Raw genomic sequence first — 26,176 nt, 5'->3', positions numbered from 1 at the left:
CCTGTGGTGGGGGAGGTGGGGGCAGAACGCAGCCTTTCAGGGAGCCTGGATTCTGCTCTGTGGCTGGAATTGAGTCGTCCCTGCTGGGCAGACGTGGCATCTTCCTGTCCAGACCTGGCCCGTGGGGAATAAAGAAACATTCATCAGAAGCTTTTCTCTCTCTTGCCAGATGCTCCCCTGACCAAGTGCTGCTCTGTGAACCCCAGCTGGAGAGCGAAGCGAGGAAGGACACAGCCTGCGGCATGATCACCGACCCGACAGGTACGATGCCCGTGGCTGTGTCCTGGGCGAGCTGATTGAAATCACTCCCAATGACAGCCTGCCCTTGCCTCCATCCCGACCTCGCTCCCTGGGGCCACGGCCCCGAGTCCCCAGGGACATGTGTATGGCCCCCAGTGCGAAAAGCTGAACTAGAAGCCCCAGGAGTTGCCCTGAGTTACCTGCTCAGACTGGATCATGAATTGAGATGGCACCAGGATGTGACGATTATTTGGGCATTGCACTTCTAGGGCCTCGTTCTGCCGCTCCTGCCTGCACAGAGCTCCCATTAACTTGTACTCTGCTGCAGCAGAGACATCGTGCGGTGGTCCCCACTGCCCCGCTTTCTTACAGGGGTATCTGAAGTGCTTTAGGCCTTCCCTCCTCCGGAAACAGTAACTACCAGGGCGTTGCTAGCTCTCTATCAAGAACAAGGGTGTCCGCTTTGAGTGACGTTGTACATACCCTGCAAATGGTAGAGACAGGCCTAAGGCAAACTGAGCCAAATCTCATCAGTGTTTGGGTGTATTCAGCTCCAGGTTTGGTCTGGCTGAGTCTAGCGAGCTGGTCAGCCTACACTGGCCAGGGAGCACTGACTCCTTGCCATGACAGGGGATGGTTAGTGGCACCGCTAGGCTTCTTCCATCTTCCCTTCTGTGATTCTGTTTCTTTCCTGACTTAACATAGGTATCTTCAAGGACTGTCACGCCAAAGTAGCTCCAGAGATTTTCTTGGAAAACTGTGTTTACGACATGTGTCACACTAAGGAGCCGACAGTGTCCTTATGCAACGGGCTGCAGGCTTATGCAGAGTCGTGCACAAATGCTGGGATCTGCAGAGAATGGAGAAATAATACTTTGTGCCGTGAGTGTTGTAATTGATCTCTATTATGTTCTGGAATTCAACTTTCATCATGCAAGAAGCTCTTAAAATTAGAGCTTCCTGTGTTCCCTGACGGCATGCACTTTCCTCTTCTGTCATGCTTTGAGGGTGGTCTCTCCATTCTCTTGCCCTGAGTCTGGTCCAGTTCTACACTGGATCCTGTCAGGTTAGGTACAATATTCAGACTGAATCTGATCTAGCCTCACAAAGCATCTAAGTATTAATTTGTCCAAATTTAGCGCTGGTAAAATAAGAGCGCCTGAGAGGTTGAAATGCTCTGTTTATCCAAAGAGCGTCTCCAGTCTAGGGAGCTGCCGTGGAAGAAACAGTAGCCGCGACTCGAGTGAAACTCCCCACAGTCCCTTCTATTTGTAATTGTTAGGAAGGAATGTTAGGTCCTTGTGAAAGGTACTAGCCTGGCAGTTTTAGAGGAAGAGGGTCTGTGTCTTTGCTCACGTCCATTGGTGTGAATCAGCAGTAGCCACTGAAGTCCATGGAGGTACTCCAGTGTAAAGCTGGAGTCAGCCAGAGGAGAATCAGGGCCACCATTGCTCCATTAGCCCGTAGAACAGCTGCTGCCCAGGAAGCAGCAGGGCGACCTTCCCCCACCTTGTGTGCATGGGGTGCATAAGCTCTGTTCTGGAGAGGTCCTATCGAGGCAATAAGCGGTCCCCATTGGAAGGGCCTTCTTGGAAACGAGCCATGTGCCAGCAAACTCAGGATGCTGTCTCTGACGGCCCCCATCACCAGCTGCTTCAGAGGAAGGTGCAAAAAACTCTGCAGTAGGAAGACCTGGGGCATTGTGCCCCCACTAAAGTCTCCTCCTTATCCCTAAATTGTTCATATGATTTCTTCTGTATATTAGAGCAGCACCTACGGACCCCAGCTGAGATGGGGGCCCATTGCTCGGGGTACTGTCTAAGCAACAGAGGACAGCCCCTGCTCCGAAGCCCCATTCCACTCTGTCTAGGCAAGACAGGCGCAGGCTGCGGGAGGGAGTAAGACACAAGCAGAGTGAGCAGGGGTTTGGATTGTAAATGACCTGGGCCTGCCGGGATTGGGTTGGTTGGTTTGGTTTGTCGGGACGGGATTAGCTGCTAAGGGAGGAGGACGGGTGAGGGGACAGTGAAGGGAGGCGGTAGGGGCAGAGGGGAGGCCAGGTGTGCGGAGGGCCGGGGAAGTGAGGAGACTGGGAGGGAGTGAAGGGCCAACCAGCAGAAGGACTGGAATCTCCTGAGTCAGAGCGTGGAAAGCCACTGGACACCGATGACCCATCTCGACTGCTTTCCACGGGCCACCAGCCAGCTGTGCGCTGCGAGAGACAAGCCACCGGAGGCGCGTTTCAGCCGACGTCCACGTCAATAGGTGAAAGGCTGGACTTGTATCCTGTTGCCTATTTCCAATCCCTGGATACAACCGGTCCCCAACCAGGCATCATTAGTCTGTCTGTCTGTCTGTCATTCCCTGCACAAAGGGTTTCCACTCTGTCCCTGGAGAAAAACCTCAGCACAGAGCAGTCACCATATGCAGAGCTTTCTAACCACCCTTTGCTGTCCTGGAACAAAGAGGGGAAGTTTCAAGAGAATTGCTTTGGGATCTTTTCCTTTCAGTGATCTGGGTTTTTCTTCTCACTTGCAGCAATCTCCTGTCCGGGAGGAAGCCAGTACAAGAGCTGTGGGAGCAGGTGTCCTTCCACCTGCGTGACTCCCTCTGCGTTTAGCCCTTGCAGCTCCTTACCAGTGGAAGGCTGTTTCTGTAACGAAGGCTACGTTCTGAGTGGAGACACCTGTGTGCCGGAGAGCAGCTGCGGTTGTGTGGATGGAAACAACCACTATCATCAGGCAAGTTACCCTGCGCACCTAGACACAGATACAACAACCCCCAGATTCTTTCACTGTGACTGTAACTGATCATAATTAATGAAGAGAGACTAACTTCCTCTGGGCTCAGGTCAGTGGGTTGTGTGGATCTAATTGTTCATGTAAATAATAACCATTCCGAGCTCTTGTCAAGAGCAGATCTCAAAGCACTTTACCAAGGAGGTCGGTATCATTCTCTCCAGTTTACGGAAGGGGAAACTGAGGCACCGAGCGGTCAAATGGCTTGCGTAAGCTCATCCAGCAGGCCAGTGCTGAGACTAGAACACAGGTCTCAAGTGTCCCAGTCCCAGACACCTTCTCCTGGGCCACAGTGTCTCACTAGGGAGGGAGCTCATAGCATGGAGAGTATCAAAGGCATTGAACTGTTCTCAACTCCTTTGATTATCCACTAGGGCAGGAGTTTTGAAACTCTTGTTTTTGTGACCCAGTTGAAGAAAATTGCTGATACCAGCGACGCAGCGGAGCTGGGATGAGGGGTTTGGGGTGTGGGAGGGTCTTAGGGCTTGAGCAAGGGATTGGGGTGCGGGGGTGAGGGCTGAGGGTTGGGGCCGGGAATGAGGGGTTCAGGGTGCGGGATGGGGCTCTGGCTGGGGCACGGGGTTGGGGTGCGGAAGGAGTCAGGTCTCTGAGCTGGGGGTGCAGGGTCTCGGCTGGGGCTGAGGGCTGTGGGCTGCAGCAAAGGGCTCCGGATTTGGGGGTGGCTCAGGATTGGGGCAGGGGGTTGGGGTGTGGCAGGGACTCAGGGCTCTCGGCTGGGGGTGCAGGCTCTGAGGTGGGGTCGGGGACAGAGTGTTTGGGATGCAGGGTATGGGGAGGGTGCTCAGGGCTGGGGCAGGGGATTGGGGCACGGGGTTCGGACACGGGCTTACCTCCGGAAGGTCCTGGTGAGCAGCGGAGCTGGGGTGCAGAGGAAGGCTTCCCGCCTGTCCTGGCACCGCAGACCACACTGGGCCCCAGAAACATCCAGAAGCATGTCTGGCTCCTAGGAGGAGGCACGCAAGCGGCTCTGCGTGGTTCTCGCCCACAGGCATCGCTCCCCACCCCCGCACTCAGTTTGTGGGGGCGCTGCGCAGTGGGGGAATGGGTAGGGACTAGCCAGCCTTAGCCGAAAAGCACCGCCGACAGCACTTTAACAGCCCGGTGGTGGGGCTGGCCAGAGGTGCCGCGACCCAGCGCCTTCCCTTCCGTGACCCAGGACTGGGTCAGGACCCAGAGTTTGCAAAGCACCGCACGTAGGTGACACTAGTCGATAGACTTTCTACGATTATCTAGTCAAGTGCTTCTCCGTTCTCTCACAGCTGGGTGAGAGCTGGTTCACCCACGACGCCTGCACTGAGCGCTGTACCTGCAACAGCAATAACAACATCACCTGCACAGGCTGGGCGTGTGGACCGCTGGAGATCTGCGGTGTTCAGGACGGGGAGCTGGGCTGTTACCCCCCTGGTGAGTTCTCCCTGAAAAAGGTTCCACGTGTGAGTTCAGTAATCAGAGGCTTCTGGTCCAGAAGGACTTTTTCCAGATACTTTATCCCTTATGTGATGGCACAGGAAGGAGCTGATGGCTGATTCTTGCCAGTGCAAAGAGACAGTCAAAGACAAATCCCCTATCTTGCAATCACGGAGCTCCCTCCCCTGCAGTGGGAGTGGAGCTGGCATAGACCTTTGCAGGATCACTGGAGTTTGACCTGAGTAGGGAATGCAGAATCAAGCCCCAAATCACCCAATGCCACGAATGCAAACGTTGAACTCAAAGGGGTTGATTTAGGAAAATACCAATGGGCTGCGGGGGGGAGGCAAATTAAAAACTACCAAGAGCCTAAATCGCTCTTGCCAAGTACTCGCGCGCAGGGGCAGACACAGGTCATCTGCACGGTGCAGAGAGCCCACAGGAGCATTAACTCTTCTCCGTTTTCTGGCAGAGCTACCAGGTCGCAGGTGTTTTGCATAACAGGCGTCTCTGAGAATGACGTGTCTCTGGGTGCTGGGTGCTGTTTGGGTACATGTCATGTGCTCTGTGTTTCTAGAATCACATTTCTCACATGTGGTCATCTGCAGTCTAATAAAGAGCTTCCGAGGGTTATCCTATGGCACTTTTCATAGAACAGCATGACCAGCCTCTCAACGTGAATGTCTTTGTATCTTTTTCCAGTGGACGCCTCGACGACTTCAAGTCCAACTACAGTAGGCACCAGTCCATCAGGTAAGGTGGATCTCTCAGTGCTTCCTCAATCTTCTGGATATTTCCTGGTGGGCTGTGAACTCGGTGGCTGAGTGCAGATGAGGTTTCAAAGAACGTAACATCTGGGAGGCAGAACGGTTCATTTTGGAGAAGGGTCCCCAGTTCCCACCGTGTATGTTACTGAACCTCACGCTGGGTTCCTGGCTCTCACCGACCAATGCTGTGATCATCTCTTGTTAGAGTCTACAACAGTGCAAGGAACAAGCCCTGCTTCGGAGACCACTCCGCCCCACACAATAAGCAGCACAGCAGAAGAAAGTACCGCAGGTAAATCTGCTAGGAGACTGTGGCTGAGAATAAATCCTTCTCTCTACTCACAGAGGAGGACTGGGGGTGGAGTTGGGGGTGGTGGTAAACACATGTTCTGTCTGTTTATCGTGAGGCGTTATTAGAGCTATTGCGTTTTGAGATATGCCATGCGCTCAGTGTTTCTCGAATCACATTTCTCCTGATCACATGATCATTTCCAGTCTAAGAGGAAACTGTTCAAGAGCCGTCCTAGTCTACTCTTCACAGAACAGAGTGACCAACCTCTTCATGTTATTTCCTTTGTATATTTTGCCAGGAAAGTCCCCGACCACAGCAACTCCAACGACAGCAGAGCCCTGTCAGACAGGTAACGTGGGTTCCTCCGTGTTGGACAAATCTCCTCCCCATTCACATGTGGGGTGAGAAATTGGTGCCTGACTGCAGATTACGTTTCCACCCTAATAGCTGTTTGAAAACTCCACATTTATGTTTTAGGAAGGCAAGTCCAACGGTAATGCTGACCAGTCCCCCAGGTAGAGTTATTCCATCGGTGCGACCCAAAACCTTTTCACCTTACAAATGGTAAAGCAGCTGGTAGCTCTAGCCAAGTGTGGAACTAGTGCAGGTTTGTCTAAGCCTTTGAGTCTTGCTGGAGGACAACCTGGGGCTAGCCCTAGTGCTCGGGGTCAGACCAGACAGAGCAAACTTGCAAAGTCTTCTCAGAGGCACTTAACCACATCTTATTTGCTTCCGTTTACTACGTCTCTTCTGGGTTTGGCTCCAACTTAGAACCAAAGCCTTAGTGTTAGAGCTAAGATTCAACGTATACCAAGAGTGCTCTTTTTTAACAATGAATTTTTGGTTCTGTGTCCTCCATTTCTAGGTAACAGAGTTTGAAAAATCCATGAGATATTTCCAGTGGGTTTCACGCAACCACAATGCTATTGTCAGTTTCCTAGGTGTTCAGAAATCACATTGCTGGGTATAGCCGAGGAACATGAACACTGTATTGGTTGTAAAAGGAAGTGGTCACTTCTGGTGAAAGCAGGATACAGGGAGTCACGTCATCTTGTTATTATTCCGTGGGATGCCACTGACTTGTAGTGGAGCCTTGTGCTCGTCACTTAGCTTCTCAAGTGGCGAAATGGGTTGCGATAATGGGAGCTTCCTCTCTGGAGATCTGCACTTCCAGAAATTAATATGACCTGACGGTGACCACTCCCGCTTCTTCCCGAGGCCCACTCCCCCTGTGAGAGCAGGGTTCAGATCTTGTCCCCGATCAGAAGGGAAAATGAGTTTGGAAGGTCTCAGCCTAGTTTCCGCATCACCAGATCAAGACCCACATCAGGGAGGACGACTTCCCTGAGTTTCCAGGGAACCTCGCAGATGTCTTCCAGTTACAGCACAATGGCATTTAGGGATGGGGCAGCTTGCCTGCCTCCTCCCCACTCTGTTCCCGGTCGATGCTGTTTCTGTGAGCTCTGAAGTGGCGTGAGCAGGAAGTGCGCACCAACAGGAAGTGCTCGGTGGAGCGCAAGTGACAGGGGTGCAGTTACGTGGGAGGGATTTGCAGGGGATAAATCCACGTTTCTTCCTTGTAAGGCCGTGCCACCTGCAGTGCCTCAGGGGACCCGCATTACTACACGTTTGATGGCCGAGTTCACCATTTCATGGGAAACTGCACTTACACCCTCTCCAAAGTGTGCAACGGCTCCAGGGGGCTTCCACCCTTTGACGTGTCCACCACCAACGAGCACAGGGGCTCCAATACCAAAGTTTCCTATGTAAAGTCGGTGCACGTGGATGTCTATGGAACTCAGATTTCCTTGCTGAAGAACAGGAAAGTGACTGTAAGTGAAATGTTATTTAAAAGGAGTATTTTAATCATCTGACATGCTTAAACTGAGACCGGCAAAAATGGAGACATTTGATTGGACGTAAAGGTCACATGGTGGGTTTCTGTTTTCTCATTGGTTGGGTGTGCTTCTTAGAATGAGGCTTCCCCGGAGAATACTCAGGATTGGCAGTTGAAAATGGCTTTCTGTGAACTTTCTGTCAGATTTCCTCCAAATTCCCAGTGTGAATGAGAACATTCCTGCCAGTGAACTCGTTGGCTAGACTATTCATGGGCGATTCCCTGGGAATTATGGGGGTAGCTAGTCGTGACCAGACTTTCCCAACGTGTTGTTCAGGTGAATGGCACCAGAAGGAACCTGCCCGTGGTGATTGAAAACAAGATCAAGGTCCAGATCAGCGGGCGCTACGTGCTTTTGGAAACTGATTTTGGTCTCTGGGTCAGATTTGACGGCAATCACTATGTGGAGGTCTCAGTGTCCGGTTGTTACAAGGGCCAGCTCTGTGGCCTGTGTGGTGAGTATCCCTGTTCTTCAGTACCGTCAAGTCATACGATCAGAAGCTTTTCAGTGAATCATGCAGTTTGGGGATTGGTTGGGTTTTTTTGTCCCGTGTTCTGTTTATCCCAGAGTAATCTAGTCTGTCTTGTATGGACTGCAATGTCGGGCACTGGATTGAAGGAACCATCATTGTCCGGGTACCTGGCAAACGTAACTTACAAGAAATCTGGTTACCCAGGCGTTAACTGGGGTGTCAGAAATGACAACTGCAGATGTCATTTTTAACAGGAGAGGAATCTCACATTCAACACATCCATAAACTGCAGTCTAAATATTATCGCAGTCCTACCCTGGATGCCTCTGGTCCAGGTCCCCTTGTATCTTTTTTCTCTTATTTGCATCGCAGCGTGTCTGTCCCTCTTTGATTGGGACTATCCGGCCTAATCTATGCTTTTCATTTCTTTCAACTTGGAAACGAGAATAAAACTTTCAGGCCCTTCTTGTGGGTCAGGACAGATTTCCAAATCCCTGTTTAGGAGCCATCCTGAGCTTTTCTGCTCTGCTGTCTTGTTCCTTGCACTCACAGATGCATACTGCCTCCGCACTGTCGTAGTCACAGTCCGAGCACGGGCAAAGGCTTCTCTGATCACTGAGCCTTCTTTTTAGAGCTGCTTTTTGTTGTCCAGCTGCAGTAGAAGGTGGGTCTGCTGCAAGACAAAGCATTAGAAAATGGTCCCCTGGGGACCAATGCTGAAGTAGCCGAGGAGATGGAGTAGATAACCCAGTGTATGTCCTTTTCATGTTTAATCTCCACAATTATTTGGTATTCTTTGTCAAGCGTAACCAAATGTTGGGTGCTGTGCAGGACACAAATCGCAGGGAGCCCTTGAGAGTCCAGCAAGAAGGAATAGAGCAGATGCCAGAGAGAGGTCAGAGACATGTATTTGATGCATGTAAGAGACCCAGTTCTGATCTAGTGACACAGCAAAGGAGACCCCAGGTTAACACACGTGGGTGATGAGTGAGAATCTCTGCTCTGAAGCAAGCAGAGACAAGTTAGATTGCCAGGAGACAAGCCTGGCAATACTTGAAGCTCAGGAGGTTCAACAGGGATGTATCAGGGCTGCTTCCCTCCTGAGCACCCCATTGTGGCTATGAGAAAAGGAGGACTTGTGGCACCTTAGAGACTAACAAATTTATTTGAGCATAAGCTTTCGTGAGCTGCAGCTCACTTCATCGGATGCATACAGTGGAAAATACGGTGGGGAGATTTTATATACACAGAGAACATGAAACAATGGGTGTTACCATACACACTGTAACAAGAGTGGTCAGATAAGGTGAGCTATTACCAGCAGGAGAGCGGGGCCAGGGGGAACCTTTTGTAGTGATAATGAAGGTGGGCCATTTCCAGCAGTTAACAAGAACGTGTGAGGACGGGAGTGGAGGGGAATAAACATGGAGAAATAGTTTTACTTTGTGTAATGACACATCCACTCCCAGTCTTTATTCAAGCCTAAGTTAATTGTATCCAGTTTGCAAATTAATTCCAATTCAGCAGTCTCTCTTTAGAGTCTGTTTTTAAGTTTTTTTGTTGAAGTATGGCCACTTTTAGGTCTATAATCGAGTGACCAAAGAGATTGAAGTGTTCTCCGACTGGTTTTTGAATGTTATAAATCCTGACCCCTGATTTGTGTCCATTTATTCTTTTACGTAGAGCCTGTCTGGTTTGACCAATGTACATGGTAGAGGGGCATAGCTGGCACATGATCAACTATCACATTGGTGGATGTGCAGGTGAACGAGCCTCTGATAGTGTGGCCGATGTGATTAGGCCCTATGATGGTGTCCCCTGATTAGATAGGTGGACACAGTTGGCAACGGGCTTTGTTGCAAGGATAGGTTCCTGGGTTGTTCTCAGTCAGCCATAAATATGTGGGCATACTGTGGGGCCATGCGGGTACCCATAGCAGTGCCGCTGATTTGAAAGTATACATTGTCCCCAAATGTGAAATAGTTATGGGTGAGGACAAAGTCACCAAGTTCAGCCACCAGGTTTGCCGTGACGTTATCGGGGATACTGTTCCTGGTGGCCTGTAGTCCATCTTTGTGTGGAATGTTGGTGTAGAGGGCTTCTACATCCAAAGTGGCCAGGATGGTGTTTTCAGAAAGATCACCAATGGATTATAGTTTCCTCAGGAAGTCAGTGGTCTCTCGAAGATAGCTGGGAGTGCTGGTAGCATAGGGCGTGAGGAGGGAGTCTACATAGCCAGACAATCCTGCTGTCAGGGTGCCAATGCCTGAGATGATGGGCGTCCACGATTTCCAGGTTTATGGATCTTGGGTCGCAGATAGAATACCCCTGGTCGGAGTTCTCGGAGTGTGTCTGTGCGGATTTGTTCTTGTGCTTTTTGAGGGACTTTCTTGAGCAGATGGTGTAGTTTGTGGCTATGCGCACCCGCGACTGGGGCTAGTTTTTAAAAAGAAACAGTGCAAAGCTGAGGTCCCTTCCAACCCTGATATTCTGTGATTCTATGATTCTTCTTCCACACCCGGGGCTCTCCTTCTGTGCCCGTCTGCTCCTGGGGAAGCTACCGTTCCCAGCCCTTCTCAGCTGGAGCTCAGCCTTCTTGCTTTGGCTTCCTTCCTCTCTCAGCCTCTCCCTGTTCTGAGGGAGAAGGCAGCATATGTATTGCCCTCCTAGGGAGAGCTCCTCCCAGTTGGCTGGAAGAGAGAGGAGCCCTGTCCCGCTCTGCAGTACAGGAATTCCCAGGCCTGGTCCCTTACAGGGGCAGCGTCCTGGGTTTTCCCACCCAACTACTCATTCCCTAGGACCGCTTCCACTCTTCTGGCATAGAAGCGTAGGATCTCCGTGGGATGACGTCTCCTTGAGTGTTACCCCCAGGGCTTCTAAGCCTCAGAAATGATAGAATTTGAGTGTAAGGGTGAGGGTTAGTTCTCATTGTATTGTAACCCATTTACCCAAGTCACCGTGTGATCTGACACAATCGGAACGCCAAACCATTTGCTCCAAACACACAGACCCCTACCATTTAATCTGCCATGGAATCTTCCTCAGCTGTGAGCAGTGCGGTGTCTGAGCCGCATAGGGAGCAGTTCGTACTCCTTCCCGGAGCGGGCACTGGTGCACATACACGCTAGCCGGTTCATTACAATGTGATTGACAACCACACGCTAGTGTGCATTGTGGAGTTGTGAATTTCAAGTAATCTACACGTTTTTCATTTTGGATAGGTAATTACAATGGCGATGCAAAGGATGACAACCTAAAGCCGAATGGCAGCATTGCAGGAGATTCCACGGAGCTTGGAGAGAGCTGGCTGGTGGCAGAGAATAACACCATGTACGTACAGAAGGACGCTAATCAGGGGGTCTTTGCTACAAAAGCTCTAGGAAAGCGTGCTGCCTACTCAGCCGCAGGGCGCCCATCCAGGGCTCCACCACCTCGGCTCCTCCTGGGGCTGAGCACAACCATCCTCTCCCGTACACCCAAGAGCCCCCTCCCCAGCTGAGCATAAGCAGGCAGTGAGTGGCTGGCCTGCTACCATCTGCTTCGCAGGTCTGCTGTCCCCCAGTCCAGGAAGACCTGCTGGTGGGTGGGAGGTCACCTGCTGTCCCAGTCAGGAGCCGGACCGATCCACTGGTTGCCGCAGCAGCGTGTTCCACCCCTCATTCAACTCTGTCTGAGTCGTGGAGCACGCCAAGGTGCCCAGTGCGGGAATGGGAGCCCCCTCCTGTGGTGGGGGAGGTGGGGGCAGAACGCAGCCTTTCAGGGAGCCTGGATTCCGCTCTGTGGCTGGAATCGAGTCGTCCCTGCTGGGCAGACGTGGCATCTTCCTGACCAGACCTGGCCCGGGGGGAATAAAGAAACATTCATCAGAAGCTTTTCTCTCTCTTGCCAGATGCTCCCCTGACCAAGTGCTGCTCTGTGAACCCCAGCTGGAGAGCGAAGCGAGGAAGGACACAGCCTGCGGCATGATCACCGACCCGACAGGTACGATGCCCGTGGCTGTGTCCTGGGCGAGCTGATTGAAATCACTCCCAATGACAGCCTGCCCTTGCCTCCATCCCGACCTCGCTCCCTGGGGCCACGGCCCCGAGTCCCCAGGGACATGTGTATGGCCCCCAGTGCGAAAAGCTGAACTAGAAGCCCCAGGAGTTGCCCTGAGTTACCTGCTCAGACTGGATCATGCATTGAGATGGCACCAGGATGTGACGATTATTTGGGCATTGCACTTCTAGGGCCTCGTTCTGCCGCTCCTGCCTGCACAGAGCTCCCATTAACTTGTACTCTGCTGCAGCAGAGACATCATGCGGTGGTCCCCACTGCCCCGCTTTCTTACAGGGGTATCTGAAGTGCTTTAGGCCTTCCCTCCTCCGGAAACAGTAACTACCAGGGCGTTGCTAGCTCTCTATCAAGAACAAGGGTGTCCGCTTTGAGTGACGTTGTACTTACCCTGCAAATGGTAGAGACAGGCCTAAGCCAAACTGAGCCAAATCTCATCAGTGTTTGGGTGTATTCAGCTCCAGGTTTGGTCTGGCTGAGTCTAGCGAGCTGGTCAGCCTACACTGGCCAGAGAGCACTGACTCCTTGCCATGACAGGGGATGGTTAGTGGCACCGCTAGGCTTCTTCCATCTTCCCTTCTGTGATTCTGTTTCTTTCCTGACTTAACATAGGTATCTTCAAGGACTGTCACGCCAAAGTGGCTCCAGAGATTTTCTTGGAAAACTGTGTTTACGACATGTGTCACACTAAGGAGCCGACAGTGTCCTTATGCAACGGGCTGCAGGCTTATGCAGAGTCGTGCACAAATGCTGGGATCTGCAGAGAATGGAGAAATAATACTTTGTGTCGTGAGTGTTGTAATTGATCTCTATTAAGTTCTGGAATTCAACTTTCATCATGCAAGAAGCTCTTAAAATTAGAGCTTCCTGTGTTCCCTGACGGCATGCACTTTCCTCTTCTGTCATGCTTTGAGGATGGTCTCTCCATTCTCTTGCCCTGAGTCTGGTCCAGTTCTACACTGGATCCTGTCAGGTTAGGTACAATATTCAGACTGAATCTGAAATAGCCTCACAAAGCATCTAAGTATTAATTTGTCCGAATTTAGCGCTGGTAAAATAAGAGCGCCTGAGAGGTTGAAATGCTTTGTTTATCCAAAGAGCGTCTCCAGTCTAGGGAGCTGCCGTGGAAGAAACAGTAGCCGTGACTCGAGTGAAACTCCCCACAGTCCCTTCTATTTGTAATTGTTAGGAAGGAATGTTAGGTCCTTGTGAAAGGTACTAGCCTGGCAGTTTTAGAGGAAGAGGGTCTGTGTCTTTGCTCACGTCCATTGGTGCAAATCAGCAGTAGCCACTGAAGTCCATGGAGGTACTCCAGTGTAAAGCTGGAGTCAGCCAGAGGAGAATCAGGGCCACCATTGCTTCATTAGCCCATAGAACAGCTGCTGCCCAGGAAGCAGCAGGGCGACCTTCCCCCACCTTGTGTGCACGGGGTGCATAAGCTCTGTTCTGGAGAGGTCCTATCGAGACAATAAGCGGTCCCCATTGGAAGGGCCTTCTTGGAAACGAGCCACGTGCCAGGAAACTCAGGATGCTGTCTCTGACGGCCCCCATCACCAGCTGCTTCAGAGGAAGGTGCAAAAAACTCTGCAGTAGGAAGACTTGGGGCATTGTGCCCCCTCTAAAGTCTCCTCCTTATCCCTAAATTATTCGTATGATTTCTTCTGTATATTAGAGCAGCACCTACGGACTCCAGCTGAGATGGGGGCCCATTGCTCGGGGTACTGTCTAAGCAACAGAGGACAGCCCCTGCTCCGAAGCCCCATTCCACTCTGTCTAGGCAAGACAGGCGCAGGCTGCGGGAGGGAGTAAGACACAAGCAGAGTGAGCAGGGGTCTGGATTGTAAATGACCTGGACCTGCCGGGATTGGGTTGGTTGGTTTGGTTTGTCGAGAGGGGATTAGCTGCAAAGGGAGGAGGACGGGAGAGGGGACAGTGAAGGGAGGCGGTAGGGGCAGAGGGGAGGCCAGGTGTGCGGAGGGCCGGGGAAGTGAGGAGACTGGGAGGGAGTGAATGGCCAACCAGCAGAAGGACTGGAATCTCCTGAGTCAGAGCGTGGAAAGCCACTGGACACCGATGACCCATCTCGACTGCTTTCCACGGGCCACCAGCCAGCTGTGCGCTGCGAGAGACAAGCCACCGGAGGCGCGTTTCAGCCGACGTCCACATCAATAGGTGAAAGGCTGGACTTGTATCCTGTTGCCTATTTCCGATCCCTGGATACAACCGGTCCCCTACCAGGCATCATTAGTCTGTCTGTCTGTCTGTCTGTCATTCCCTGCACAAAGGGTTTCCACTCTGTCCCTGGAGAAAAACCTCAGCACAAAGCAGTCACCATATGCAGAGCATTCTAACCACCCTTTGCTGTCCTGGAACAAAGAGGGGAAGTTTCAAGAGAATTGCTTTGGGATCTTTTCCTTTCAGTGATCTGGGTTTTTCTTCTCACTTGCAGCAATCTCCTGTCCGGGAGGAAGCCAGTACAAGAGCTGTGGGAGCAGGTGTCCTTCCACCTGCGTGACTCCCTCTGCGTTTAGCCCTTGCAGCTCCTTACCAGTGGAAGGCTGTTTCTGTAACGAAGGCTACGTTCTGAGTGGAGACACCTGTGTGCCGGAGAGCAGCTGCGGTTGTGTGGATGAAAACAACCACTATCATCAGGCAAGTTATCCTGAGCATCTTGAAACTGATTGAAAGAATTTGGGTTTGTTCTCTGTCACTGTAACTAGTAACAATTAATACAGATTCACTTCATCTGATTTTAGATCAGTGGGTTCTGTGGATGTATTTGTTCATGTAAATAATAACAATTCCTAGCTTTTACTGTATAAAGCACTTTTCAAGATCAGGTCTCAAAGCACTTTTCAAAGGAGGTCAATTTTGTGTAACAGATGTGGAAAGTGAGGCACAGAGTGATCAAGTGATTTGTTTAAGATCAACCAGCAACAGAGCCATGACTGGAACCTATGTCTCAGGAGGCCTGGGCCTGGGTACCATCTCCTCGGCCACACTGTCTCTCTTTGGAGGCACTTAATGGCATGGAGAGTATCACGGACATTAAACAAATCCAAACTCCTTTGATTATCCAGTCGGGTGACACTAGTCGATAGACTTTCTACGATTATCTAGTCAAGTGCTTCTTCGTTCTCTCACAGCTGGGTGAGAGCTGGTTCACCCACGACGCCTGCACTGAGCGCTGTACCTGCAACAGCAATAACAACATCACCTGCACAGGCTGGGCGTGTGGACCGCTGGAGATCTGCGGTGTTCAGGACGGGGAGCTGGGCTGTTACCCCCCTGGTGAGTTCTCCCTGAAAAAGGTTCCACGTGTGAGTTCAGTAATCAGAGGCTTCTGGTCCAGAAGGACTTTTTCCAGATACTTTATCCCTTATGTGATGGCACAGGAAGGAGCTGATGGCTGATTCTTGCCAGTGCAAAGAGACAGTCAAAGACAAATCCCCTATCTTGCAATCACGGAGCTCCCTCCCCTGCAGTGGGAGTGGAGCTGGCATAGACCTTTGCAGGATCACTGGAGTTTGACCTGAGTAGGGAATGCAGAATCAAGCCCCAAATCACCCAATGCCACAAATGCAAACGTTGAACTCAAAGGGGTTGATTTTGGAAAATACCAATGGGCTGCGGGGGGGAGGCAAATTAAAAACTACCAAGAGTCTAAGTTGCTCTTGCCAAGTACTCGCGCGCAGGGGTAGACACAGGTCATCTGCACGGTGCAGAGAGCCCACAGGAGCATTAACTCTTCTCCGTTTTCTGGCAGAGCTACCAGGTCGCAGGTGTTTTGCATAACAGGCGTCTCTGAGAATGACGTGTCTCTGGGTGCTGGGTGCTGTTTGGGTACATGTCATGTGCTCTGTGTTTCTAGAATCACATTTCTCACATGTGGTCATCTGCAGTCTAATAAAGAGCTTCCGAGGGTTATCCTATGGCACTTTTCATAGAACAGCATGACCAGCCTCTCAACGTGAATGTCTTTGTATCTTTTTCCAGTGGACGCCTCGACGACTTCAAGTCCAACTACAGTAGGCACCAGTCCATCAGGTAAGGTGGATCTCTCAGTGCTTCCTCAATCTTCTGGATATTTCCTGGTGGGCTGTGAACTCGGTGGCTGAGTGCAGATGAGGTTTCAAAGAACGTAACATCTGGGAGGCAGAACGGTTCATTTTGGAGAAGGGTCCCCAGTTCCCACCATGTATGTTACTGAACCTCACGCTGGGTTCCTGGCTCTCACCGACCAATGCTGTGATCATCTCTTGTTAGAGTCTACAACAGTGCAAGGAACAAGCCCTGCTTCGGAGACCACTCTGCCCCACACAATAAGCAGCACAGCAGAAGAAAGTACCGCAGGTAAATCTGCTAGGAGACTGTGGCTGAGAATAAATCCTTCTCTCTACTCACAGAGGAGGACTGGGGGTGGAGTTGGGGGTGGTAGTAAAGACACGTTCCGTCTGTTTATCGTGAGGCGTTATTAGAGCTATTGCGTTTTGAGATATGCCATGCGCTCAGTGTTTGTCGAATCACATTTCTCCTGATCACATGATCATTTCCAGTCTAAGAGGAAACTGTTCAAAAGCCGTCCTAGTCTACTCTTCACAGAACAGAGTGACCAACCTCTTCATGTTATTTCCTTTGTATATTTTGCCAGGAAAGTCCCCGACCACAGCAACTCCAACGACAGCAGAGCCCTGTCAGACAGGTAACGTGGGTTCCTCCGTGTTGGACAAATCTCCTCCCCATTCACATGAGGGGTGAGAAATTGGTGCCTGACTGCAGATTACGTTTCCACCCTAATAGCTGTTTGAAAACTCCACATTTATGTTTTAGGAAGGCAAGTCCAACGGTAATGCTGACCAGTCCCCCAGGTAGAGTTATTCCATCGGTGCGACCCAAAACCTTTTCACCTTACAAATGGTAAAGCAGCTGGTAGCTCTAGCCAAGTGTGGAACTAGTGCAGGTTTGTCTAAGCCTTTGAGTCTTGCTGGAGGACAACCTGGGGCTAGCCCTAGTGCTCGGGGTCAGACCAGACAGAGCAAACTTGCAAAGTCTTCTCAGAGGCACTTAACCACATCTTATTTGCTTCCGTTTACTACGTCTCTTCTGGGTTTGGCTCCAACTTAGAACCAAAGCCTTAGTGTTAGAGCTAAGATTCAACGTATACCAAGAGTGCTCTTTTTTAACAATGAATTTTTGGTTCTGTGTCCTCCATTTCTAGGTAACAGAGTTTGAAAAATCCATGAGATATTTCCAGTGGGTTTCACGCAACCACAATGCTATTGTCAGTTTCCTAGGTGTTCAGAAATCACATTGCTGGGTATAGCCGAGGAACATGAACACTGTATTGGTTGTAAAAGGAAGTGGTCACTTCTGGTGAAAGCAGGATACAGGGAGTCACGTCATCTTGTTATTATTCCGTGGGATGCCACTGACTTGTAGTGGAGCCTTGTGCTCGTCACTTAGCTTCTCAAGTGGCGAAATGGGTTGCGATAATGGGAGCTTCCTCTCTGGAGATCTGCACTTCCAGAAATTAATATGACCTGACGGTGACCACTCCCGCTTCTTCCCGAGGCCCACTCCCCCTGTGAGAGCAGGGTTCAGATCTTGTCCCCGATCAGAAGGGAAAATGAGTTTGGAAGGTCTCAGCCTAGTTTCCGCATCACCAGATCAAGACCCACATCAGGGAGGACGACTTCCCTGAGTTTCCAGGGAACCTCGCAGATGTCTTCCAGTTACAGCACAATGGCATTTAGGGATGGGGCAGCTTGCCTGCCTCCTCCCCACTCTGTTCCCGGTCGATGCTGTTTCTGTGAGCTCTGAAGTGGCGTGAGCAGGAAGTGCGCACCAACAGGAAGTGCTCGGTGGAGCGCAAGTGACAGGGGTGCAGTTACGTGGGAGGGATTTGCAGGGGATAAATCCACGTTTCTTCCTTGTAAGGCCGTGCCACCTGCAGTGCCTCAGGGGACCCGCATTACTACACGTTTGATGGCCGAGTTCACCATTTCATGGGAAACTGCACTTACACCCTCTCCAAAGTGTGCAACGGCTCCAGGGGGCTTCCACCCTTTGACGTGTCCACCACCAACGAGCACAGGGGCTCCAATACCAAAGTTTCCTATGTAAAGTCGGTGCACGTGGATGTCTATGGAACTCAGATTTCCTTGCTGAAGAACAGGAAAGTGACTGTAAGTGAAATGTTATTTAAAAGGAGTATTTTAATCATCTGACATGCTTAAACTGAGACCGGCAAAAATGGAGACATTTGATTGGACGTAAAGGTCACATGGTGGGTTTCTGTTTTCTCATTGGTTGGGTGTGCTTCTTAGAATGAGGCTTCCCCGGAGAATACTCAGGATTGGCAGTTGAAAATGGCTCTCTGTGAACTTTCTGTCAGATTTCCTCCAAATTCCCAGTGTGAATGAGAACATTCCTGCCAGTGAACTCGTTGGCTAGACTATTCATGGGCGATTCCCTGGGAATTATGGGGGTACCTAGTCGTGACCAGACTTTCCCAACGTGTTGTTCAGGTGAATGGCACCAGAAGGAACCTGCCCGTGGTGATTGAAAACAAGATCAAGGTCCAGATCAGCGGGCGCTACGTGCTTTTGGAAACTGATTTTGGTCTCTGGGTCAGATTTGACGGCAATCACTATGTGGAGGTCTCAGTGTCCGGTTGTTACAAGGGCCAGCTCTGTGGCCTGTGTGGTGAGTATCCCTGTTCTTCAGTACCGTCAAGTCATACGATCAGGAGCTTTTCAGTGAATCATGCAGTTTGGGGATTGGTTGGGTTTTTTTGTCCCGTCTTATGTTTATCCCAGAGTAATCTAGTCTGTCTTGTATGGACTGCGATGTCGGGCACTGGATTGAAGGAACCATCATTGTCCGGGTACCAGGCAAACATAACTTACAAGAAATCTGGTTACCCAGGCGTTAACTGGGGTGTCAGAAATGACAACTGCAGATGTCATTTTTAACAGGAGAGGAATCTCACATTCAACACATCCATAAACTGCAGTCTAAATATTATCGCAGTCCTACCCTGGATGCCTCTGGTCCAGGTCCCCTCGTATCTTTTTTCTCTTATTTGCATCGCAGCATGTCTGTCCTCTTTGATTGGGACTATCCGGCCTAATCTATGCTTTTCATTTCTTTCAACTTGGAAACGAGAATAAAACTTTCAGGCCCTTCTTGTGGGTCAGGACAGATTTCCAAATCCCTGTTTAGGAGCCGTCCTGAGCTTTTCTGCTGTGCTCTCTTGTTCCTTGCACTCACAGATGCATACTGTCTCCGCACTGTCGTAGTCACAGTCCGAGCACGGGCAAAGGCTTCTCTGATCACTGAGCCTTCTTTTTAGAGCTGCTTTTTGTTGTCCAGCTGCAGTAGAAGGTGGGTCTGCTGCAAGACAAAGCATTAGAAAATGGTCCCCTGGGGACCAATGCTGAAGTAGCCGAGGAGATGGAGTAGATAACCCAGTGTATGTCCTTTTCATGTTTAATCTCCACAATTATTTGGCATTCTTTGTCAAGCGTAACCAAATGTTGGGTGCAGTGCAGGATACAAATCGCAGGGAGCCCTTGAGAGTCCAGCAAGACGGAATAGAGCAGATGCCAGAGAGAGGTCAGAGACATGTATTTGATGCATGTAAGAGACCCAGTTCTGATCTAGTAACACAGCAAAGGAGACTCCAGGTTAACACACGTGGGTGATGAATGAGAAACTCCGCTCTGAAGCAAGCAGAGACCAGTTAGATTGCCAGGAGACAAGCCTGGCAATACTTGAAGCGCAGCAGGTTCAACAGGGATGTATCAGGGCTGCTTCCCTCCTGAGCACCCCATTGTGGCTATGAGAAAAGGAGGACTTGTGGCACCTTAGAGACTAACAAATTTATTTGAGCATAAGCTTTCGTGAGCTGCAGCTCACTTCATCGGATGCATAAAGTGGAAAATACGGTGGGGAAATTTTATATACACAGAGAACATGAAACAATGGGTGTTACCATACAGACTGTAACAAGAGTGGTCAGATAAGGTGAGCTATTACCAGCAGGAGAGCGGGGCCAGGGGGAACCTTTTGTAGTGATAATGAAGGTGGGCCATTTCCAGCTGTTGACAAGAACGTGTGAGGAACAGTGGGGGCGGGAGTGGAGGGGAATAAACATGGAGAAATAGTTTTACTTTGTGTAATGACACATCCACTCCCAGTCTTTATTCAAGCCTAAGTTAATTGTATCCAGTTTGCAAATTAATTCCAATTCAGCAGTCTCTCTTTAGAGTCTGTTTTTAAGTTTTTTTTGTTGAAGTATGGCCACTTTTAGGTCTATAATCGAGTGACCAAAGAGATTGAAGTGTTCTCCGACTGGTTTTTGAATGTTATAAATCCTGACCCCTGATTTGTGTCCATTTATTCTTTTACGTAGAGCCTGTCTGGTTTGACCAATGTACATGGTAGAGGGGCATAGCTGGCACATGATCAACTATCACATTGGTAGATGTGCAGGTGAACGAGCCTCTGATAGTGTGGCCGATGTGATTAGGCCCTATGATGGTGTCCCCTGATTAGATAGGTGGACACAGTTGGCAACGGGCTTTGTTGCAAGGATAGGTTCCTGGGTTGTTCTCAGTCAGCCATAAAAATGTTGGCATACTGTGGGGCCATGCGGGTACCCATAGCAGTGCCGCTGATTTGAAAGTATACATTGTCCCCAAATGTGAAATAGTTATGGGTGAGGACAAAGTCACCAAGTTCAGCCACCAGGTTTGCCGTGACGTTATCGGGGATACTGTTCCTGATGGCCTGTAGTCCATCTTTGTGTGGAATGTTGGTGTAGAGGGCTTCTACATCCAAAGTGGCCAGGATGGTGTTTTCAGAAAGATCACCGATGGATTGTAGTTTCCTCAGGAAGTCAGTGGTCTCTCGAAGATAGCTGGGAGTGCTGGTAGCATAGGGCATGAGGAGGGAGTCTACATAGCCAGACAATCCTGCTCTCAGGGTGCCAATGCCTGACATGATGGGCGTCCAGGATTTCCAGGTTTATGGATCTTGGGTCGCAGATAGAATACCCCTGGTCGGAGTTCTCGGAGTGTGTCTGTGCGGATTTGTTCTTGTGCTTTTTGAGGGACTTTCTTGAGCAGATGGTGTAGTTTGTGGCTATGCGCACCCCCGTCTGGGGCTAGTTTTTAAAAAGAAACTGCAAAGCTGAGGTCCCTTCCAACCCTGATATTCTGTGATTCTATGATTCTTCTTCCACACCCGGGGCTCTCCTTCTGTGCCCGTCTGCTCCTGGGGAAGCTACCGTTCCCAGCCCTTCTCAGCTGGAGCTCAGCCTTCTTGCTTTGGCTTCCTTCCCCTCTCAGCCTCTCCCTGTTCTGAGGGAGAAGGCAGCATATGTATTGCCCTCCTAGGGAGAGCTCCTCCCAGTTGGCTGGAAGAGAGAGGAGCCCTGCCCTGCTCTGCAGTACAGGAATTCCCAGGCCTGGTCCCTTACAGGGGCAGCGTCCTGGGTTTTCCCATCCAACTACTCATTCCCTAGGACCGCTTCCTCTCTTCTGGCGTAGAAGCGTGGGATTCCTGTGGGATGACGTCTCCTTGAGTGTTACCCCCAGGGCTTCTAAGCCTCGGAAATGATAGAACCTGAGTGTAAGGGTGAGGGTTAGTTCTCATTGTATTGTAACCCATTTACTCGAGTCACCGTGTGATCTGACACAATTGGAACGCCAAACCATTTGCTCCAAACACACAGACCCCTACCATTTAATCTGCCATGGAATCTTCCTCAGCTGTGAGCAGTGCGGTGTCTGAGCCGCGTAGGGAGCAGTTCGTACTCCTTCCCGGAGCGGGCACTGGTGCACATACACGCTAGCCGGTTCATTACAATGTGTTTGACAACCACACGCTAGTGTGCATTGTGGAGTTGTGAATTTCAAGTAATCTACACGTTTTTCATTTTGGATAGGTAATTACAATGGCGATGCAAAGGATGACAACCTAAAGCCGAATGGCAGCATTGCAGGAGATTCCACGGAGCTTGGAGAAAGCTGGCTGGTGGCAGAGAATAACACCATGTACGTACAGAAGGACGCTAATCAGGGGGTCTTTGCTACAAAAGCTCTAGGAAAGCGTGCTGCCTACTCAGCCGCAGGGCGCCCATCCAGGGCTCCACCACCACGGCTCCTCCTGGGGCTGAGCACAACCATCCTCTCCCGTACACCCAAGAGCCCCCTCCCCAGCTGAGCATAAGCAGGCGGTGAGTGGTTGGCCTGCTACCATCTGCCTTCGCAGGTCTGCTGTCCCCCAGTCCAGGAAGACCTGCTGGTGGGTGGGAGGTCACCTGCTGTCCCAGTCAGGAGCTGGACCGATCCACTGGTTCCCGCAGCAGCGTGTTCCACCCCTCATTCAACTCCATCTGAGTCGTGGAGCACCCCAAGTTGCCCAGTGCGGGAATGGGAGCCCCCTCCTGTGGTGGGGGAGGTGGGGGCAGAACGCAGCCTTTCAGGGAGCCTGGATTCCGCTCTGTGGCTGGAATCGAGTCGTGCCTGCTTGGCAGACGTGGCATCGTCCTGTCCAGACCTGGCCCGGGGGGAATAAAGAAACATTCATCAGAAGCTTTTATCTCTCTTGCCAGATGCTCACCTGACCAAGTGCTGCTCTGTGAACCCCAGCTGGAGAGCGAAGCGAGGAAGGACACAGCCTGCGGCATGATCACCGACCTGACAGGTACGATGCCCGTGGCTGTGTCCTGGGCGAGCTGATTGAAATCACTCCCAATGACAGCCTGCCCTTGCCTCCATCCCGACCTCGCTCCCTGGGGCCACGGCCCCGAGTCCCCAGGGACATGTGTATGGCCCCCAGTGCGAAAAGCTGAACTAGAAGCCCCAGGAGTTGCCCTAAGTTACCTGCTCAGAGTGTATCGTGCATTGAGATGGCACCAGGATGTGATGATTATTTGGGCATTGCACTTCTAGGGCCTCGTTCTGCCGCTCCTGCCTGCACAGAGCTCTCAGTAACTTGCACTCTGCTGCAGCAGAGACATCGTGCGGTGGTCCCCACTGCCCCGCTTTCTTACAGGGGTATCTGAAGTGCTTTAGGCCTTCCCTCCTCCGGAAACAGTAACTACCAGGGCGTTGCTAGCTCTCTATCAAGAACAAGGGTGTCAGCTTTGAGTGACGTTGTACTTACCCTGCAAATGGTAGAGACAGGCCTAAGCCAAACTGAGCCAAATCTCATCAGTGTTTGGGTGTATTCAGCTCCAGGTTTGGTCTGGCTGAGTCTAGCGAGCTGGTCAGCCTACACTGGCCAGGGAGCACTGACTCCTTGCCATGACAGGGGATGGTTAGTGGCGCCGCTAGGCTTCTTCCATCTTCCCTTCTGTGATTCTGTTTCTTTCTTGACTTACGTAGGTATCTTCAAGGACTGTCACGCCAAAGTGGCTCCAGAGATTTTCTTGGAAAACTGTGTTTACGACATGTGTCACACTAAGGAGCCGACAGTGTCCTTATGCAACGGGCTGCAGGCTTATGCAGAGTCGTGCACAAATGCTGGGATCTGCAGAGAATGGAGAAATAATACTTTGTGCCGTGAGTGTTGTAATTGATCTCTATTAAGTTTTGGAATTCAACTTTCATCATGCAAGAAGCTCTTAAGAATAGAGCTTCCTGTATTCCTGATGGCATGGACTTTCCTCTTCTGTCATGCTTTGAGGATGGTCTCTCCGTTCTCTTGCCCTGAGTCTGGTCCAGTTCTACACTGGATCCTGCCAGGTTAGGTATAATATTCAGATTGAATCTGATCTAGCCTCACAAAGCATCTAAGTATTAATTTGTCCGAATTTAGCGCTGGTAAAATAAGAGCGCCTGAGAGGTTGAAATGCTCTGTTTATCCAAAGAGCGTCTCCAGTCTGGGGAGCTGCCGTGGAAGAAACAGTAGCCGCGACTCGAGTGAAACTCCCACAGTCCCTTCTATTTGTAATTGTTAGGAAGGAATGTTAAGTCCTTGTGAAAGGTACTAGCCTGGCAGTTTTAGAGGAAGAGGGTCTGTGTCTTTGCTCACGTCCATTGGTGCAAATCAGCAGTAGCCACTGAAGTCCATGGAGGTACTCCAGTGTAAAGCTGGAGTCAGCCAGAGGAGAATCAGGGCCACCATTGCTCCATTAGCCCGTAGAACAGCTGCTGCCCAGGAAGCAGCAGGGCGACCTTCCCCCACCTTGTGTGCATGGGGTGCATAAGCTCTGTTCTGGAGAGGTCCTATCGAGACAATAAGCGGTCCCCATTGGAAGGGCCTTCTTGGAAACGAGCCACGTGCCAGGAAACTCAGGATGCTGTCTCTGACGGCCCCCATCACCAGCTGCTTCAGAGGAAGGTGCAAAAAACTCTGCAGTAGGAAGACTTGGGGCATTGTGCCCCCACTAAAGTCTCCTCCTTATCCCTAAATTGTTCATATGATTTCTTCTGTATATTAGAGCAGCACCTACGGACTCCAGCTGAGATGGGGGCCCATTGCTCGGGGTACTGTCTAAGCAACAGAGGACAGCCCCTGCTCCGAAGCCCCATTCCACTCTGTCTAGGCAAGACAGGCGCAGGCTGCGGGAGGGAGTAAGACACAAGCAGAGTGAGCAGGGGTCTGGATTGTAAATGACCTGGACCTGCCGGGATTGGGTTGGTTGGTTTGGTTTGTCGAGAGGGGATTAGCTGCAAAGGGAGGAGGATGGGAGAGGGGACAGTGAAGGGAGGCGGTAGGGGCAGAGGGGAGGCCAGGTGTGCGGAGGGCCGGGGAAGTGAGGAGACTGGGAGGGAGTGAATGGCCAACCAGCAGAAGGACTGGAATCTCCTGAGTCAGAGCGTGGAAAGCCACTGGACACCGATGACCCATCTCGACTGCTTTCCACGGGCCACCAGCCAGCTGTGCGCTGCGAGAGACAAGCCACCGGAGGCGTGTTTCAGCCGACGTCCACGTCAATAGGTGAAAGGCTGGACTTGTATCCTGTTGCCTATTTCCGATCCCTGGATACAACCGGTCCCCTACCAGGCATCATTAGTCTGTCTGTCTGTCTGTCTGTCATTCCCTGCACAAAGGGTTTCCACTCTGTCCCTGGAGAAAAACCTCAGCACAGAGCAGTCACCATATGCAGAGCATTCTAACCACCCTTTGCTGTCCTGGAACAAAAGAGGGGAAGTTTCAAGAGAATTGCTTTGGGATCTTTTCCTTTCAGTGATGTGGGTTTTTCTTCTCACTTGCAGCAATCTCCTGTCCGGCAGGAAGCCAGTACAAGAGCTGTGGGAGCAGGTGTCCTTCCACCTGCGTGACTCCCTCTGCGTTTAGCCCTTGCAGCTCCTTACCAGTGGAAGGCTGTTTCTGTAACGAAGGCTACGTTCTGAGTGGAGACACCTGTGTGCCGGAGAGCAGCTGCGGTTGTGTGGATGAAAACAACCACTATCATCAGGCAAGTTATCCTGAGCATCTTGAAACTGATTGAAAGAATTTGGGTTTGTTCTCTGTCACTGTAACTAGTAACAATTAATACAGATTCACTTCATCTGATTTTAGATCAGTGGGTTCTGTGGATGTATTTGTTCATGTAAATAATAACAATTCCTAGCTTTTACTGTATAAAGCACTTTTCAAGATCAGGTCTCAAAGCACTTTTCAAAGGAGGTCAATTTTGTGTAACAGATGTGGAAAGTGAGGCACAGAGTGATCAAGTGATTTGTTTAAGATCAACCAGCAACAGAGCCATGACTGGAACCTATGTCTCAGGAGGCCTGGGCCTGGGTACCATCTCCTCGGCCACACTGTCTCTCTTTGGAGGCACTTAATGGCATGGAGAGTATCACGGACATTAAACAAATCCAAACTCCTTTGATTATCCACTCGGGTGACACTAGTCGATAGACTTTCTACAATTATCTAGTCAAGTGCTTCTCCTTTCTCTCACAGCTGGGTGAGAGCTGGTTCACCCACGACGCCTGCACTGAGCGCTGTACCTGCAACAGCAATAACAACATCACCTGCACAGGCTGGGCGTGTGGACCGCTGGAGATCTGCGGTGTTCAGGACGGGGAGCTGGGCTGTTACCCCCCTGGTGAGTTCTCCCTGAAAAAGGTTCCACGTGTGAGTTCAGTAATCAGAGGCTTCTGGTCCAGAAGGAGTTTTTCCAGATACTTTATCCCTTATGTGATGGCACAGGAAGGAGCTGATGGCTGATTCTTGCCAGTGCAAAGAGACAGTCAAAGACA

The 26,176-nt window shown here is 50.8% G+C and overlaps 1 protein-coding gene across 1 annotated transcript in view; it reads left to right on the top strand.

Moving 5' to 3' along the window:
- The window catches only part of LOC144270381 (IgGFc-binding protein-like), a 116,314-nt gene that overhangs the window by 34,297 nt on the left and 55,841 nt on the right, over nt 1–26,176 (top strand). Inside the window, exons 34-54 of the mRNA XM_077826842.1 lie at nt 170–261; nt 946–1,122; nt 2,779–2,981; nt 4,319–4,463; nt 5,120–5,219; nt 5,824–5,874; nt 7,126–7,357; nt 7,700–7,877; nt 11,117–11,225; nt 11,785–11,876; nt 14,398–14,600; nt 15,095–15,239; nt 15,896–15,995; nt 16,600–16,650; nt 17,902–18,133; nt 18,476–18,653; nt 21,901–22,009; nt 22,570–22,661; nt 23,345–23,521; nt 25,199–25,383; nt 25,878–26,022. Of these exons, the coding sequence (XP_077682968.1) occupies nt 170–261; nt 946–1,122; nt 2,779–2,981; nt 4,319–4,463; nt 5,120–5,219; nt 5,824–5,874; nt 7,126–7,357; nt 7,700–7,877; nt 11,117–11,225; nt 11,785–11,876; nt 14,398–14,600; nt 15,095–15,239; nt 15,896–15,995; nt 16,600–16,650; nt 17,902–18,133; nt 18,476–18,653; nt 21,901–22,009; nt 22,570–22,661; nt 23,345–23,521; nt 25,199–25,383; nt 25,878–26,022 (2,996 nt within the window). The remainder of the gene's footprint in view (nt 1–169; nt 262–945; nt 1,123–2,778; nt 2,982–4,318; nt 4,464–5,119; nt 5,220–5,823; nt 5,875–7,125; nt 7,358–7,699; nt 7,878–11,116; nt 11,226–11,784; nt 11,877–14,397; nt 14,601–15,094; nt 15,240–15,895; nt 15,996–16,599; nt 16,651–17,901; nt 18,134–18,475; nt 18,654–21,900; nt 22,010–22,569; nt 22,662–23,344; nt 23,522–25,198; nt 25,384–25,877; nt 26,023–26,176) is intronic.

This window comes from Eretmochelys imbricata, chromosome 9 (genome assembly GCF_965152235.1).
Source record: "Eretmochelys imbricata isolate rEreImb1 chromosome 9, rEreImb1.hap1, whole genome shotgun sequence".
Taxonomy (NCBI): domain Eukaryota; kingdom Metazoa; phylum Chordata; order Testudines; family Cheloniidae; genus Eretmochelys; species Eretmochelys imbricata.
This window is presented reverse-complemented; position numbering and strand designations above follow the sequence as displayed.